The 17,908-nt window shown below is 53.9% G+C and overlaps 1 protein-coding gene across 1 annotated transcript in view; it reads right to left on the bottom strand.

Annotated features, from left to right (window-relative positions):
* Positions 1 to 1,447: 1,447 nt before the first annotated feature.
* The window catches only part of FAIM2 (Fas apoptotic inhibitory molecule 2), a 32,343-nt gene continuing 15,882 nt past the window's right edge, over positions 1,448 to 17,908 (bottom strand). The window contains exons 11-12 of the mRNA XM_032420458.1: positions 17,251 to 17,304; positions 1,448 to 5,006 (exon numbers count right to left, since the gene is read on the bottom strand). Of these exons, the coding sequence (XP_032276349.1) occupies positions 4,857 to 5,006; positions 17,251 to 17,304 (204 nt within the window). The 3' untranslated portion in view covers positions 1,448 to 4,856. The remainder of the gene's footprint in view (positions 5,007 to 17,250; positions 17,305 to 17,908) is intronic.

The raw sequence follows: 17,908 nt of genomic DNA, 5'->3' as shown, positions 1-17,908 counted from the left end.
GACCGTGAGCTCATTGGTTGGGAACTGTCGTGTATGTTTCTTCTCCTGCAACACTGCTGTCTTCTCCCTCTCCTATCTTTCTCGTCTATGGAAGTGCTTTGTACACAGGGGGTGCCTTAAAAATGTTATTTATTCTCTCTTCAGAGTCCCCTAAATATTGCCCTGCTCCTTCCCCTGCTGCAGCTGAATTTATACCCAAACCTTGTCACAGGCGAAGATAACGTCCCCCACTGCGTCAGTGTGGTATGTCCCCATCCCACACGACACCCTGGGCCCCAAGTTCCCTGAGAGAACCTGGCAATGTAATCATCACCCCATGTGCCTTCCCTAATCCCACTCTCGGCACTAACTTGTGTATAAACTCGGACAAGTCACTGCACCTCTGCTCCTCAGTTTCCTCTTAAGTAAAGCAAAAGGATTGGAGCAGGTTCATTCATGCCTCCGTTTATCCAAAAACCACTTATTGAGACTGTTTGCCATAAGTCCTGTGAATTCAAGGGTGAACAAGACACAGTTCGTGCCTTCAAGGAGCTCAAGTGTCATACATAGAAGCAGACAGGAGGAGAGGTTAAAATGCAGCTGGGGTGGTACAGGGGAGGGGGGCTCTGAGGAGGGGATGGCCAGGGCACCTGGGGGAGGGACTGAGAAAGGCTTCATGGGAGAGGTGACCCCTAAAGCTGTTGCTCTTGGGGATCCTTCCAGCTACAACATAGGCTTTCCTTCTAGGGACACAGGTTTGGGGTCGACATAAGGAAGGCTCTTCTAACAGAAGTAGAAGGGGGGTACCTCCAGCTGGGTGGTGACAGGTACAAGCATCCAAAGAGCCTCTGCAAAGGGTATATATTGACAGGAGGACCTGTGTTTCTTTTCTTTTCTTTTTTTTTTTTTTAAGATTTTTTATTTATTTATTTGACAGAGAGAGACACAGCAAGAGAGGGAACACAAGCAGGGGAAGTGGGAGAGGGAGAAGCGGGCTTCCTGCTGAGCAGGGAGCCTGAGATGGGGCTTGATCCCAGGACCCTGGGATCATGACCTGAGCCGAAGGCAGACGCTTAACGCCTGAGCCACCCAGGCGCCCCGTGTTTCTTTTTTTTATTTTTTATTCATCTGAGAGAGAGAGAGGGAGGGAGGGAGCACGAGCGGGGGGAGGGGCAGAGGGAGATTGAGAAGCAGACTCCCCGCTGAGCAGGGAGCCCGACTCCAGCCTGGATCCCAGGACCCTGGGATCAAGACCTGAGCCGAAGGTAGCCGCTTAACCATCTGAGCCACCCAGGCGCCCCCAGTGTTTCTTTTTCCCCATCAAGATAAGTGTGGAGATTTAATTCACACTTAGCTATGCTGGGAGAAACAGCTCTGGTGTGAACCTTTCACATCGAATCTGAGTTAAACCTCACACGGACTCCCCAGCCATCTGAGGCGACAAGCAAAAGGCAGGCAAAGGAAAGGGTTCAGGTGTCATAATTTTATTCTTATCTCCTGTCAGTCACAGACCGGGAAGGCGAGGCCAGGGAAGGGAACAGGCGCGGACCCTGGGCAGCTTGGAGGAGCTGAGGCCAGAAGGGCTGTGAGTGGCGGTAGGTCTCTGCCCTCAGTCACTTGGGAGAAAGCTCTGGGGCCCGGGCGGCGCAGGGTGGATTCCAGCAGACAGAGATGTGACAACGACTGGACTAAGGGGAACCATCGGAGGCTGATGAGGAGGGAGGTCTGGGGAGGTCTGAGAAGGGTCACGAATGAAAGCCAGATCCTGCCTGAAACCTCAGGCCATACAGCCCGCCTGCTTCCCACCTGCAGAACCAGGCCCTGCTTTTCCTCCGGCAGCCACTGCGGGGCAGCAAAGTGCTTGCGTGAAATCAGCCCACAGGGAGCTCTGCTCTGTCCTGGCCTCGTCCCAGGAGGGTCGGGGAGGGAGAGGCAGGGCCTTTTTGAAATTGGGGTATCTGTTGGTTCCTGACTCCCCTGGGAGGAAGAATCAAGATTCCTGGGGCTTCCTCAGGTGACACAGGAGCCACACACGCGCCTGGGAATTGGGGCAGGAGTCTGGGGAATTCCATGTGCCCCGGGGACCCCAGCTGCAATCCCAGCAGAGGATCTCTTGATCTGTCTTCCTCTTGGCAAGAAACCTCCGGCCTCCCATCCCAGATGGTCAGATTCCTGGCTGCCTTGAGCTCTATAAAATCCAACCTACCCCTTCCTGGGCCCAGCCCCACCCCTGCCAAACATGTGAGGGGCCAGCAGGTTCTCTTCCTCCTCTGCAGATTGTGGCACCTGCTCAGCTTGGGATTCTGTTTCTCCTAATCCTGCATTCCTGTTCCTCCACCCTTCCTCCTTCGCACGCCCCAGCCAGGTGTTCCTGGGGCTCCTCCTGGCCTCGGTGCAGGTGGAAGGCACGGCCCCCAGCCCTGGCTCTGCTGCCAGCTCGGCATGTCCCGGATCCCTCACAGGACCCAGAGCAGGAGGCTCTGCGGCATATTCTCGCTGCTTTGAGAATGCCCAAGTGGCCCTGTCAGGTTTGTTGCTGAGGGCTTACCTCCTCCCTCCAAGCTTTCAGAGCTCAGCCTTGGATTTAAGCTTCTCAATCCTATTTCTGCATAAACTGTCCTAGGAAGAAGAGGACTTGGACAAGAGGATTCTGGGAAGCATGGCCAAGGCCCGGGCTGAGTGAGCCCTTTGGAACTGGGGCCAGAGATTAGGAGAGGAAGTGAAGGGGCCTTGGAGGAAAGGTGTCAACCAGAACAGGAAGTCAGTGGAAACAAGTGTTCTGGCGCCTCTCCCTCCACTGTGCAGAACGAGGTCTTCCATCTCGCTTAATACCATGACCCTGCGGCAGTGAGACTGGGAATCAGACACCAGAATCCTGCTCCCCAGCTTGTGTCTAAAAGGTGGAAATGACAGAATACAAAATTTGGTGGTGGTAGTTGGGGGCAGGGGGGAGGCCAGGGGTGGCACAGGGGACAACAAATCTCCAGAGACATCAGGAGATGTCTGGCCTGACCACCTGGTCTCATTCTAGCCCCAACCTAGTAGGTTAGCTGTATGCCCTTGGTCTTGTTCCCGATCCTCTCCATCACCTCAGCTTTTCCCTCTGAGACTGGCATGTGCAGACTACTCCCTTTATAGGATTGCTTTAATGGATTAATTGGGACCAGCACACAGTAGGCATCCAGCCATGCTCCCAGTTGCTTTTGTCTCATACACAAACACCACCATCTGTTTTTGCTTCCCTCTTTCCTCAAATGCCCAAGGTGGAACAAAATTTCAAAGGCTTCTGCAATATTTCTTGAAAGCTGAAAACAGGAAGGGTGGTCTGAAGGAAGAGTCAAAACAGATTGATAACATACCTAGTCACTCTCTCCAAGAGCAAAAGAGCCCCCAGCATAGGGGAGAGAGGTGAGCCCGGAAGGGAGAGGCCAAGTGAAGGTCCAGGTATCTGAACCTCCCTGACCCCACCCGGGAACTTTCCACTGGCCCAGAGCCGGCTGTGAGGCGCCGGCTGCACACTTCCCCCAGCTGTGGCCCCCTCTCCCCTTCCCAGCAGGGCCTGCAGGGGGCTGGCTGGCTGACGCACACCCTGCCCAAGTCTCAGCTCTCAGCTGCCTGGAGGCTGATAAGGAGACCAGACCTCATCACATGGGACCAGCTGGAGGGACGGGCTCTGGCTGAACAGCTTCCAAACTGGAGAGATAAGGAGATAACGAATGGAGGGGGCTTAGGATTCCAGGCTGAGTGGCCAGAGAAGCCAGGGGGAGGGACACGGGCACTGCCAACTGAGGCCTCAGGAGGCCTGGCTTGGGGATCAGCTGGCACATGGCAGCAGGGGATGGGGGAGAGTTTAGGAAAGAAGTGCAGAAAGGCCCCGGGGCAGGGCAGGATTGCCTCCCCGTGGGGCTGGTTCAGCAGCTAGTATAACCATCCCTCTCTCAGAGCATCCAATCCTCTAGGGCCCAAGCACTCCACTCAGCCTCAGGCCTAGGGTGGGGGACAACCCAGGGGGTCCAGAGAAGAGGGTGAGAGAAGGTCAGTCCTGCCAACCTCAAACGCCCCCCAGGGAGATGCAGGTCTGGGTGAACTGGTGCTACTACAGAGCCCACGCCTCCCAGAGGGCTGCCTGCTCCCCCTTCCCTTACAGCCCCTGGCCAGGTCCCCACTTAGAAGCAGAGCCCCCTGTCCCCACCTCCTACCCCAGCAGTGTTCTGTCATGACCCAGGAGGGTAAACCAAGGCAAGTGCAGATGGCTTCCTGTCCCTCTCCCACGGGCCCCAGGGCTCAAGTGCCTAGAACAAGCTGCTGGTCTCAAAGCTGCGAGGATGGGCAGCCTGGGACAACCATTCGGTCCACCCACATCCCCCACCTGCAAAGCAGCCTCACCTCCTCGCCCCGCTTCCTCCCACCCCCTTATAAGTGTCAATGCCTGATCTGGAAGGAAAGAACAGAGGGGTGGATTGGACAGAGGACAGTGTGCCCCAAGGTCACACAGCTGTGGCAGCCTTAGGAGGAACCTCAGTGGGGTGCAGGCTTCAGCTAGGCTTCCTGGGGTCTCTTTCCCACATCTGAAATCCTGCTGGTCCTCAAACCCAGGGGAGCCTCTGGCCTTGACTGTCCACTTTGGGAGATTAAGTGGGAGGAAGGGGCAGCACAGAGGGGGAGGGTGTGACCTCGGTTCCACAGGGCCCCTAATGCTTGGGTACGAGCTGCAGAGGGTGAGGATGAGCATCGGGCTGAGGGGAGGCCAAAGGATGGGCTGGCAGCTAGTTTTATATCTGGGCTTGCAGGAATATAGGGAGGGTCAGAGGACCAGCAAGGGGACATTTTTGGAAGGAAGGAAGGAAGGAAGAAGGAAGGAAGGAAGGGCGGGCTCCTCATTCCCGGTTGGTGCCAAAAAGCTGCAGGAAGAAGGTGAAGATGTAGATGATGTCTAGGTAAATGTTGAGGGCTCCAAAAATATACTCCTCAGGGCTCAGTGAGTGGCGTCGGTTACCCATCAGCAGCTGGGTGTCGAATGCCAGGAACTGAGAGAAGGGGGAAGAGAGAGAAGTCAGAAGGTCCAGCGCTGTGACACCGACCGAGGGGGCTCAGTGTCCCCATCCAGCCTCCCCCCACCCCGATTTTGTTACCATCATCTGCTGCTTGGCTGCTCAGTGACCCTCCTGGAATGGCCCAGAATCTGCAACTTTCTCAACACCTCCCGTCCCTAATTAACACCTATTTCCCCAAGCATCTACTATGTGCCAAGCACAGGGAAATAGTCAAGAAAGACAGACAAGATCAGGCCTTAGAGTCTAGAGTGGAAGTAATCGTTAATATGAGGGAAACCAAAGAGAAATGGGAAGTGTCCCAGGAGGGTGGCTAATAATAAGGATCTTGACCTATGTGAGTGTGGCAGGGAGCTAGGGAAGGCTTCCTGGAGGAAGGGACCTTCAAGCTGAGGCCTCGTCTTCTCGCCATTGCCTCAGGGCCCTGCCCTTAGAAGATGAATAAATGCTTCATTTAACAGTGAGCAGAGAACAGGCACTTACTCTGTGTTCTGTGGACATTAGCCCACTTAGTCCTAATAACATCCCTTGAGTAGGGATTATTCCTAGAGGAAACCATGGCCCAGAGATGTTAAGCTCTTGCCTGAGGTCACAGAGCTGGGAAGTGGCAAAGCTAGGATTTGAACCTGAGCAGTCTGGCTCCACAGGGCCCCACGCTTAGGCATTCTGTTCTGCTGTCTGTGAGCAGCACCAGTGGTTAATGTGTCTCCTGCCAGGAAACACTCTCTTCCCAGGGCACCTTCTTGGCCTAACAGACTATGAACAGTGATTCCCTTAGAGAGAGCTCCTCTCTGCCCCTCTGCTGCCCCCCCACCAGGCCTTCCTACTGTCTACACCAACGTAGCTATTCCCTGGGGTCCAAGCACAGGAAGCAGAACCCCCTAGAAATAGCATATGACGCTTCACAGGCACAGTGTAGTTTTCTGGGAGAAAAGAAGCCCAAAAGTTCCACCGTATCTCAGAGGTTATGAACCACTGGCCCACATGGGTTTGGAATTCTTTAGATCCATTCACATTCTTGTTAACTGGGCTGTGCCCAGCTCTTCCGTCACTTGTGTGTGGAAGACCTATGTACCTTGAGTCCTCTGGAACATTCACCATGCAATAAATATGTATGAGGCAAGAGTTGGTGCGAGCAACTTACTGGCAGAGACACCACCATGCCGTGCCTGCCTTCTGGGGCTCACCGCTTCATGGGGTGATTACAATAAAACTCAGTAAATGCCATAATTAGGGCTGATTGAGCAGGAGGAAGGTGGCCCAGGAGAGATGACATTTTACCTGGGGCTGGAAGGACGAGTTGGAGTTTGCTAGACTGAGAAGGCCTGGGGAGGTGCGGGCCATGGTGGGGAAAGTGAGGAATTCAGCATGGCAGGAGCAGGGGGCAAGGGGACAGAGGGAGAGGGACTAGAGCCCAGGGGCCGGAGGCTCTGATAGGGAGCATCTCCAGCATATGGGACATCAAGGCATGACACCCTGGAAGGTGGGGGGGTGGGGGTGATTATGAGCACGGGCTTGAAAGTCAGCCCGAACTGAATCCAGCCTCAGCTCCACTCCTCACTAGCTCCGGGACCCTGGGCAAGGCAGTCTCCCTGAGCCTGAGTCCACATCTAGAAAAGGGAGACGAGTGTGCTTGCCTCCTGAGGTTGCGAGAATGAGGATGCGCACAGAGTGCCTGGCCTGCTGCCTGACACGTGGCCAGAACTTAATGAATGCTGGCTGTTAATGTGGGCTTGTAGTTATTATCTACAGAAGGAAAGGTGCCCCCTTGAGAACATGTCATAGGCTGCTGCCGAGACCCAGGGGTCTCCGGCGGCCCATCAAGGAGGCAGAAATGTTTCTAGGGGACGCTGTGTAGCCTTAACAGAAGGAATGGGGAGAGCCACAGCGGGGGCTGAGGGGGGCCTTGTGCAGCACAGGTCAGGCTCCCTGAGCTCAGCAGCGTTGAGGGGAGGGTGCATGAGGACACAGGACTGGAGTCAGAACATTTGTATTTGAGCATTGTTTCCATCCCTCCGTAGCCATCACCCGCCTGACCTTAGTGTCCTCATCTACAAAATGGGACAGTGATAATGACCACACCACGGCGTGGTGTTGAGGGTAAACGTGTGACAGTGTATGTGGCATCAAGCATTATTATTCTCTCACTTCATTCTGCTCGGCTCCTTCTGACTTGGATTTGGATTCCCACGGAAGTTTTCCCCTCTCCAGAGAGAACGAGCAAGGAGAGGGACCTCCATGCTGCCAGCAGAAGTTAATAAATTGCTGATCTGGCTTATCAGTCAGTGGCTTGCTTCGTTGATTTCTCAGAGCCCGGTCACCCCTGGGTGAGCTAATGAAATTGAATCTCTCAACCTAGAAGGCTTGGACCTGACCAGGTTCTGGGGGTGGCTCCTCCAAGGAGCACCCACCCAGGACGCCTCCCAGAGCAGCCAGCAGGCTTTGCTCTTGCAGAAAAGAGGAATGAAATGATTTCTGCCCCTGCCTTTGGCCTGTGGCCATGGATGCTTATCGACGTGGTGCTCCCTGGGATAGCCTGGCCCAGATTTCAACTGCACTGCCTGGCACGGCAGCCTCACACCTGCGAGTCAGCTGACGGCTTTCCGCTCACTTAGTCCCAACAGTATTGATCGAGCACCTACTATGTTCCAGGGAGCTTGCCTTCAGACAGCCGGCGGTCTAATGAAAGCAAATTATCAGAGATTCCATTATGAGCATGCACTTACTGCAGGGGAAAGGAACCTGATAACCTTGGGTGATGGTGAGCATTGTTAACTAACGTCTCGGTTGAGAGCAGCGATGTTGGTCATAGTTAACATCTTGGCAGCTAAGATCGTAGTTGCGAGCTAATAGCTGGGTTGACCGCTGACGCCTGAAAGGTCACAGGTGCTTGAGCTGGCAGCCAGCTGAGCACGGGATGAGATGCTGCAAGAGGAGCGCGCGGGAGGAGGGGCACGGCTCAGGGCCAAGACGCAGAGGGGGACTAGGAGGCTACTAACTTACCTCTGAGGCGCCCTTTCACACACTAATCCTTGATCTCAGCTCACTTCATAGGAGGTGGGTATTACTATCACTGTTTTTCATACGAGGAGAGGCGTCTCGAGCAAGTGAGGGGCTTGCTGACGGTCACTTCCCTGGCGCTGGATCCAGACCATCTGTCTCCCATTTTAATAGAGAAGCAGGCCGGGGTGGCTGGTGGGGACGGGGCGGGGGGGGGGGCGTCATTCACAGAGGACAGAGGAGCCAAAGGCCAACTTGCCTCGTCCACCCTGTTGGCCAGGCTGGGCCCGGTCAGGGTCCTCTGGCCACACTCCTGGCCTGAGGCTGCTGTGTCCAGGACCTCGGCTTATGTCTGCTGTCCTCCCAGAGGTGAGGCTGAGAAACACTGGGGAGCCGTGCCAGGCAGAGGCCCGCTCAGAGCCAGCAACAAACAGGCACTGAATACAAAAAGCTGGGGTTACCATGTGTTGAATCAGCATAAAAAAATCACACGGGGACCGTGTCCATCCTACAGAAATGTCAGTGTGAGTGTGCCAAGCAGCGCACGCCCAGGGCCACGTGCAGCAGTGCTGGTTCTGACAGTGAAGGGCTGGAAGCCCCAAACGCGCAACCGGGGTGTGTTAAATAAACCATGGGCAGCACCTACCGAGGCAGAAACATCCCTGAAATAGGCCGTCATGAGAAAAGAACAGGCTGCAGAAAAATCTACATCATAAAGTCCCCTTTCTGTAACAACAAAATACCTGCACAAGACTATGTCATAGAGGCCCATATAGCATATACCTATAAAATGAATATAGAAAGGTCTGGAAGGAGAGACAATTGACCACAGCACTTACCACTGAGGAAGGTAGCGAAGGGCATGCAAGTGACATTTGCTTTATCTATATTAACTGAAATATATGAATTAATGTATTCATATATTATTTAATTGGAAATTTTGAAAAGAAGGATTAAAGTAACACACAAAAAAAGAGCTGGTGAACCTTTTCATTGAATCCTCACACAAGCCTCTAGGACAGATGTTCCGTCATCATGTCCATCATGAAGCTGAGGAGTCTGGGGCACACAGAGTGTAAGTGACTTGCTCACTTCACATAGCCAAGAGGACAGACCCCAAATCCCGTTCTCCTTCCACCATGTGACACTGCTTTGGGGTGTGTGTGTGTGTGTGTGTGTGTGTGTGTATGTGTGTGTGTGGAAGGCTGGAAGAGGGGGGAAGAGAAGCACAAACAGAGCGCAAGGCCAAGAGCGCTGTAGGCTTCCTGGGGGGCTGTAGGGAGCGCTGGGCCCACCTGGCCTGGGCCTGGGGGATTCTATAGAAAGAGGCTGCCAGCCTTAAGCCCTTGTGTCCTTGGTCGGGATGTGGGACAGGATGAGGGAGTAGGGGAGTGGAGGAGAGGCAGTGAGTGGAGACCTGGGGCCCACTCTTGCCTGGTGCCAACAGAAGATACTCGAGTGTCAAAAGTTTAAATGGCAAAACAGCATCTGCACGCAGCCCTGGGTCCTGGGGAGCACCTCCAGGTGGCCACTGGAGAAACAGGGTCTGGCAGGCACGTGAGCCAGAAAGCCTGCCCCAGGATAAAGGGGAGCAGTACATGAAAGTGTGTGAAAGAGCCCCTGTGTGGTCCTCCGAGCAAGGGCATGAGTGTAATACAGTGCTTAAAAACACGGGCTGGGGAGTCATGCAGACCTGGGTTCAAATCTTGCAAATGACTACTACTAACAGGTGATATTATTGATTAATCATGTGCCAGGCACTTTCTGAGTGCTTTGCATATATTAATTCACTTGCAAGTCACAACAACCTACGAGGTAGGTACTATTATTATCTGCATTTTAGAGATAAGGAAACGGAAGCACAGGGAGGTGATATAATTTTATCAGTCCACACAGCTAGAATGTGGCAGAGAATGGATTTGAACCCCAGGAACTCTGCTCCAAAATCTGGTGCTCTGAGTTACAAGGTTAACATTTACAATAAGGATAAAAGCTATCATGGTAGTTGAGAAAGCACCAAGTTCCAGGTGCTAGGCTGTTTTCATTTTTCCTTTCGTATATTGTCTTATTTAGTTATTACCACGGCTTTGTGGAATAGTTCATAGTAGCCCATTTTGAAGATGAAGCAACTGAGGCACAGAGAAGTCAAGTAACTTGCCCAAGGTCACAGTGGTAAGAGGATGAGCTAGATCTTGAAAATTGTTTGGGTAGAGCGCATGTGGCCACCTAAAGAGCACCTCTTCCTGGCTCTGCTCTGGATAAGAGAGCAGTGACTCGTGCCTTCCCTGCCCCAGCATGCCAGTTAGATACTCCTCGGCCCTGCGCCCTATAGGAACTCTGAACCACCCCTCCCCTTCAGTCCCCCATCCCTGGGGGCTGGGAGGGGGGCTTCTTGCACCTTCTCCAGATCAAGATGTCGGTTTGAAGGGCTTGGTTTGAGCAGGGCTTTGTTGCTGAGGATTAGTGCCTCAGGAAGCGAAACTGAGGAGAGTCCCGGGAGGGGGACACCAAGTGCACTTTCCCCCTGAAGGAGCAATCACCCGGCAATCCACCCTCCCACCTGTAGCCCTCAGAGGAAAGCACTCCATTTCTGGAGGGTTCAGGTGAGGCCTCAGGGGAGGTGTTAGGGCTGTTTTAGTGGCCGGAGGATGGGTGGCAGAACAGAGAAGGTTCTCATAAGATCTTTCAGGCTCATGTAAAAAACTGAGGCAAAAGAGCCTCTAAGCTCTGAATGAAATAAAGATAAGACTAAAATAAAATCATACCCTGCCTTGGGTTTGTGTAGCCCTTTTTGCTTTTCAAAGTGTTTCTCTAATTGTGAAGAAGATAAGGCATATATCATGGCCCTGACTAGAAAAGCAGGGAGAGGGGTGGGGTGGGGGCAAACAGGAGTCTCTTTCCAGATGCTGTGGGGCTGGCCCAGGCCAGTCATGGGGACACAGGGGACACAGATTCTCTGTTGGGACTGGCTGGAAGTAACTGCTACAAGCCTGGTCTCAGAGGTTGAGAAAGCCTCTCTGGGTCCTTCTGCTGTGGAGGGAGTCAGTCGGGAGGCCTCTGTTTTCCCTGTGAAATGGACAGGGAGGTAGAGTTGAAAGAATACTGGGCTGAGAGTCAGGAAAATGGGGCTTTCATCCCGCTTTGGCAGCTAACACTGTGTGCCTGTCTATGTGTGTGTGTGTACAAACATGGTGTGTGGTGCATGTGTGGTGTGTGTGGTGTGGGGGGAGGGGTTGTGTGGTATGTGGGAGTGTATGTGGGGTGGGGGGCATCTCTCTCGAGGCCTCAGCACAAATAGGTCCATGCCAGCTCTGAGCGCTCAGTCTCCGCTCTCCTTTCTTCCAGGGGCTGAGGACAGATGGCTGTGTGCATCTTCCCCATGGTCAGGGGCCAACATCCAGTATTGGGGGCCTAGCACCTCCACAAACAAAGCATCTTCCTACCTAAGCTTCATTCATCCAAACACCATTGGGCCCTGAAACGTCCAGTTCTGACCAACACATGTTCTTTCTACCACATATTCTTTCTGCCACCCTGTCCCTGATGCTGGGACTTGGCAGTGGCCTCTTAACTGGTCTCTCTGCCTCCGGCCTATCCACACAGCTTCTTGATAATCTTCCTTAAAACACAGAGACTGTGATGTTTTCTGAGGTCCCCATACTGGCCAGGCTGGGCAGGGGAGAGTTTTGTTCCTACTGGGCTTCTCACCTAATTTCTAAAGTCCTACGCCTAGTTTCTTCCCTAAGTTTCCTGGCTTGGCTTCTCGATTTAGGCGGCTAGGAGAACTTAGCTTCCCGAAAGAAGGGCCAGCTCTGAGGTAGAGCCACGTGAGCACAGAGGCTCAGCCACAGTGGAAAACCTGCTGGCCTGACCTGCTTTCTCTCTCCCTGCCCCAACCCTCCTGCTTTGTCCCAGCCCCTCCACCTTGCCCCATCATCCCACCCAGCCAAGCCCTCATGCTCCCCTGCCTGATCTTCCATGAGCTTCTGCATGAAAGCACCCAAGAAGAGGGAATGAGATGGGTGAGGAAGATGAGGCCGCCCTGAGGTACCTGCGGGCTGACTCACCCACTTCTACTGGCATTTGTGTCTGGTGCCCAGTGCGGGGTATGAGATAGGGGTGAGGCAGAAAATCCAAAGCCTCTTGAGAATGCACCAAGGCTAGACAGGTGAGGCCTAGGAGGGGCCTGTTCCTCAAGGCTGGACCTCGGCTCTAAGAAGCCTGGGCTCCCCACCCCCAAGCTCAGCTTCATCCACCTCGGCGGCTCTGCCCCCCCAGATGACAGAGACTGTCAGGGAGGGGCTGAGGTCTCTAAGAGAGGAGACCATTTGATTCTAGCAGCCCTTCCAAGGCCCTGGCTGGGAGGATTGGGTGGGGGAGGGGGCTCCTCCCTGGGGTCTGGGACCTTCTCTGATGCCTCTCTCCTCTCTCACACATCCTCCTTGCAGCAGCTGGGCAGGGATGCTCTGAGTGCCATCTTGTCGTTCTAGCTGCAATGCTGGGAGGGCCCGTCATGGTGCTGAGACTTCTCCACAGCCTGGGGTGGGAGATGCCAGGGTGGGCAGATGAAGAGACTAGGGGACCACAGCTTCCACAGGACAGAACTGACCCAGGAAGCAGGGTCAGACTGAGGTCAAGGACATTCTGAGTTGGGGTTAATGGAAAGGCCCCAAGACAGTTCTTGTGGGGCTGGGCCTCTGATGGCCTCTGTCCACCTGAAACTCAGAGGAGGGAGGAGAATGAATCGAGGGCCCCTCCTCAGCTCTATCCTACCCCAGGGGGCCCAGAGGACCTGTGGCACGTCTCCCCTCCTGGTGACCCAGGTGAACAAGGGGCAAGGAACAGAGCTGGGGGATTCACACCACACCATGCACTCCTGACCATTGTTTACATAATCGGCAGGAGGAGCAGGACCTTTCAGCGTGGTTTCTCCTAATGAGACATTAACTGGTCATTAGGCACCGAGGCTTCTCCTCCCTGTGACTCACTCTACCACTGAGGCTGTCTTTGTTCTGCTCTGACCAGCACCTCGGCCAGCCCTGACCCCTCGGCCGGCCGGGCCTCTCAGGCCTCCACTCCTTCCACAAACATCAACGGGGTGCTTACTGGGTGCCGGGCACTATTCGAGGCGCTGGGGATGTGGCGAAGAACGAGCCAGACAAAAATCCCTGCCCTCAGGGAACTTAAATTCTGCTGCAGGGAGACAAGCAATCAACAAAGAAATCAGAAAAATATAAGAGTGTGTCAGAGGATGAGAAGTGCTATGGTGAGAAATAAAGTAGGGAAGAGGAGCAGGGAGTTTGTGTGTGTGTGTGTGCGCACGTGTGGGTGTGCGCGCGTGCACAGTCACACAGGATTGTAAACAAAGTGAAGACCTGAAGGCGGGGACACAGAGAGCTGTGAGTGGATCCGAGGGGACAGACGGAGGCAGCTGCAGGTGCAGAAGTGCTGGCCCGGGCGTGAGCCTGTCATGGTCAGGGGCGGCAAGAAGGCAGCAGAGTCGGGGAGGGGGCATGGGAGGAGGTGAGGTCAGCAGGGGCCTGGGGAGCGATCTCTGACGGCCAAGTGGAGGAATGATCTGACCTCATTCACCCTTAACAGGATCACTCTAACTGCTTGCATTGAGCATTGACTGTGGGGGCCCCACCAGTGGGAGCAATTCGGGACCTGGACCAGGGAGTCGTCACGTAGGTGGAGACAAGTGGTCAGATTCTGGCTAGAAGGTGGAGCCAACAGAATTTGCTGCGGGGCCAGATGTGGGGCGTGAAGAGAGTGGAGGAGTGGAGGATGTCAGCAGGGCGTTTGGCCTGAGTGACTGGAAGGAGGAGTTGCCATTGACAGAGATGGGGAAGTTGTGGGAGAAGCAGGGAGAAAGCAGGCGCTCGGTTTTGTACATAATAGGTTTGGGGTGCCTCGTAGATTTCCAAATGGGGATACTGAGTAGGCAACTGGAAATTCTAGTCTGGAATTCTGGGCTGGAGATCAGTTTTAGGGCCACCCGCATTAAAGATGGTATTCAAAGTCTTGAGACAGTCTGAGATCCCGTAGGGAGTGAGGGTAGAGAGAGAAGAGCTGATGGCCCCATGGCACTCAGGGTGAGCATGGAGGCTGGAGGAAAACAGGACAGCTGGTGGCCAAGATGCCCAGGGAAGAAGATGCTTCTGGGTGGAGGAATGAGCAACTATATCAAAGAAGCTGAGTCTGGCAAGGTGAGGGCTGGGAGATGACCTCTGGATTTAGCAACATGGAACCCGTTGCTGACCCTGGTGAGACCATTAATAGGGTTCAGAGAATTGGAGAAGGATTGGGAGGAGAGAAAGCAGGAGACAAATTGGAAATACAGGTACCCCCTCTTGTCGAGAATTCAAGTTACACCATTTCATTTTTACAAAAGACCTGCAGTAGTACCTGATTTCACTAACCAAAAGAAATCCAAAGAGGATTTTCACTTTTATAAAAAAGAAGTATCGACCACAGCATCCAGGATTTGCTTTGCAGTGAGCTGTTATTGAGGCAGCATGCACCCTGAGCAACGAGCAGTGTCCCCAAGCTCCTTGCCTCGGAACCACACCCAGCATCTCGGCATCACGCTGGCCCAGCTTGGAGCCATGTCTGTGAGCTCCTGTGTTTTATCTCTATTTATTTTGTGCCAAAGGTCAGCAAGATGTGTCCTAAGGTAGCAGAAAAACCTAAGAGGGGTTATTTTTGGAGTCTGGGACACTCAAAATCTCTTCCATATAAATTAATGGTCACTGCTTGTTCAGTTTACACCGTTCTAGTTTACGAAAGGCTTCATAGGAACACTCTACTTCCAAGGGGGAAGCCTCTAGTCAGAGTAGATTCCCTTATTAGAGCTTCTTGCTCTAAATGGGGGTGTTAGAAGGGGATGTGGGTCAAGAGTGGGCTGTGTGTGTGTTTCCAGACGGGAGAAATTATAGCCTGTTTCCATGCTGATGGGAATAATCCAGGAGAGAAGGCAATGCTGGTGGGGGGTGGGGAGCAGGGAGGTTGCTGCAGAGAGCTCCCCAGCTTCCCCCCAACTCCGAGCTAATAAGAGTTATCTTCTTGAGGGGGACCACAGGGGTGCTGGAAATGACACCAGGCTGGGCACAGGACACCTGGGTCCTGTCCTAAATCTACCCCTTACCGGCAACGGGACTCTGTGCCAGCCCGAAACACCCAGGGCTTCAGATGTGGAAAGCAGGTCTTATAACAGCAGCCGCTGCCTCCCTCCCTGGGTTGTGGTGGAGAGCCAACGAAGTAACAGGTGTGAAAGTGTTTTGTAAAATGTAAAGGGTGGAACAGATGATTGGGATTATTTTTATTATTCTAATATCACAGGGGATTATTCAACAAATTTGAGAGATTACTGTTCATCCAGCCCTATTTGTACAGCCTTCCCGCTACGCTGACATACTAGCTGTGACCTGATCCACATGAAGCCAAGTAACCTCCCCAACCCCCCACTGATGCTCATCTGCCTCCCACTCTGCCCTGCATATTGACCCCTCTTCTTCCATTTGTCCCTGGCGATAGCTGCCCTCCGAAGGCTCCCAGGCTCGCTCCACCCCACCCCCCCACCCCCCGGTGACCCTGCCTCTTTCTTTCCTCCTGGCCCTATTCCGCATCCATCCTCTTCACTGAAATTTGTTTTAAGTAGGTACGGCCCGCAGGAGAGAGCTTTGGAGCAGGAGCCAAGAGAAGTTAGTGCAGTGTGGTGACCAACCTTCCCGATTTGCCCAGGATTTAGGGGTTCCCTCAAGAAGTGGGACTTTCAGTGCTCAAACTGGGAAAGTTCCAGGTAAACTGAGATAAATTGGTCAACCTAGTTTTGACCAAGGCCACAGTTAGTTGATATGCCCTTATCTTGCCAGTCATTCAACTTCTTTGTGGTCCAGTTTTCTCATCTATAAAAGGAAGGGCTTGGAGTTTCACTAGATTCCTTTTCAGTCCCTTTCAGCCTCAGGTTCCAAGCCTGAAGGTCATTTCCTCATTCCACAAATATTTCCTGAACGCCACTGTATGCCACGCACTGTGCCCCTCCTGTTGACCGTGGCATCCTGGGCACAGAGCACAGCACCTCACACATAGTAGCTGCTCAATAAACACCCGAGGAGATGAATGAATGAATCTACCACACCCTGTCCACACCCCTCAAAACATCTGCTCCTAGTTCTGACCCTCCATTTTTTCCAGTCTGTCACCCACAAGCCTGTGGAACCTGTGAATAAGCCTAGAACTCTGGCCAGACTGAGCTGAGCTGAGCATTCCAATGAGGGAGGGCCAGAGGGCCGGGTGGCTGCTCGTGCTGGCAGTGAATGTTGACCTTGGGTGCTCCCTGAGAAGATGTTACCAAGATGAGCTTGCCCACCTGGGGGTCCTGGAGCACCGTCACATTCAGGTGCACGGAGCCCACCTGAGCAAAGGGCCTGTGGTGGGCTGCTCCAGGCAGTTGTCTGCCCCTGGCTACCTCCTGTCTCCTGGGCCTCTGCTTCCAACCACCCCATGCCCCTCCCCATGTGGCCTCAGACCCAGAGTGGGGCTCTGGAACCAGACCATCCGGGTTCCCAGTCTGGCCCTCCACCTCCTAGGATGCTGTGTGAACTTGGCCAAGTCATTTGGTCTCTGAGCTTCAGGTTCCTCATCTGAATCTGATAACAATAGATCCTATTTTATAGAGTTTTGGTGAAGACGAAATGCACATGAAGGGCTTGCTGGTGGGGGGAAGTGCTCAATAAATATTAGCTATTACTGTTATCATTGTCATCCTCATTGTCGTCAACACTCTCAGTCCAGTGAGAACAACCAAGAGTGAGCTTGAACTAAGTGCATCTCTCACACTTGGAATCTCCCTGACTCCAAGAAGCCTTCCCATATTACCCCTAGGACAGCAATGACTTAGTCCCCGTGGCCAGGGCACCCTCAGTCTCCCACCCCCACAAGCAGCACTGGCCCTCCCCAGTACCCAGGGGTGCCTCTTCTCAGCTCTGGCTAAAGCTCTAATCCTATTGTTACAACCTCCCTCCTTCCCTGCCCAGCTAAGCTGCGTGTTCCGGAGACCAGAGAGAGTTCCCTGAATGCGGCATTGAGCCCTGACCCGCCCCCAGGAGCTTCACAAGGTGTCAGGAAGGAGGACTGTGAGGAAGACAGGGACAGAGGAAGGACCTGGGGAGGTGATCAGAGGCTGAGAAGGCGGGGCCCCCCAGGGAGCCACACTCACCAACGTAAACACGCCCGCTCCCAGCACGGCATACACTGCATGGAGCCAGGGCACCTGCGGAGAAGACATGGAAAGGGTTTAGGGTGGTGGGGGTGAGGGGCAGGGAGGAGGGCTTAGTCCAGAAAGCAGAGGACATAGCACAGACCTCCGTAGTGGATTCCATCTCTCACAGCACCCCCAACCCTCCCCAGCAGTCCCTAAGAAGCCCCAGAACAGAGAGGGGTCCTTGATTCTCTGTGGGCTCAGGGTGGGTCTGGGGAACCCCAGGATAGCAGTGATCATGGAGGGACTGGCAGGGCCATTTCCAGGTGACTGGTACTTGTTCCCTGCACACACAGCCCCAGACTCAGGCTGGATGAGGGAGACTCATCCTGTGGGACCCCTGTCATCCTCCCAGCCTGAGCCTGGCCTCAGGTTGCTACCTCCCCCCCGCCCCAGTGCGAACTCATCCCTGTCCTGTGTGGGGTCTGTCTGTTCCTCTGTAGGGGAACTCCAGAGCTTTGTCTGAAGGGGTAAGGGGCTCAAGGATGTGTGTGTGGGGGGGAGAGTCCTCTGGAGTCCCTACCAGGTGTGCATGATGAGACTGCTTGCAGAGACTGGAACAGCACCCCTGCCCAACCTTGGCTCCCCCTAGGTCTCAGGGGCACCCAGGTGGGTG

The sequence above is a fragment of the Phoca vitulina genome, unplaced genomic scaffold (genome assembly GCF_004348235.1).
Source record: "Phoca vitulina isolate PV1807 unplaced genomic scaffold, GSC_HSeal_1.0 scaffold23, whole genome shotgun sequence".
In the NCBI taxonomy this organism is placed as follows: Eukaryota; Metazoa; Chordata; class Mammalia; order Carnivora; family Phocidae; genus Phoca; species Phoca vitulina.
Note: the sequence above shows the minus strand (reverse complement) of the source record. Positions and strands in the feature narration are given on the sequence as shown.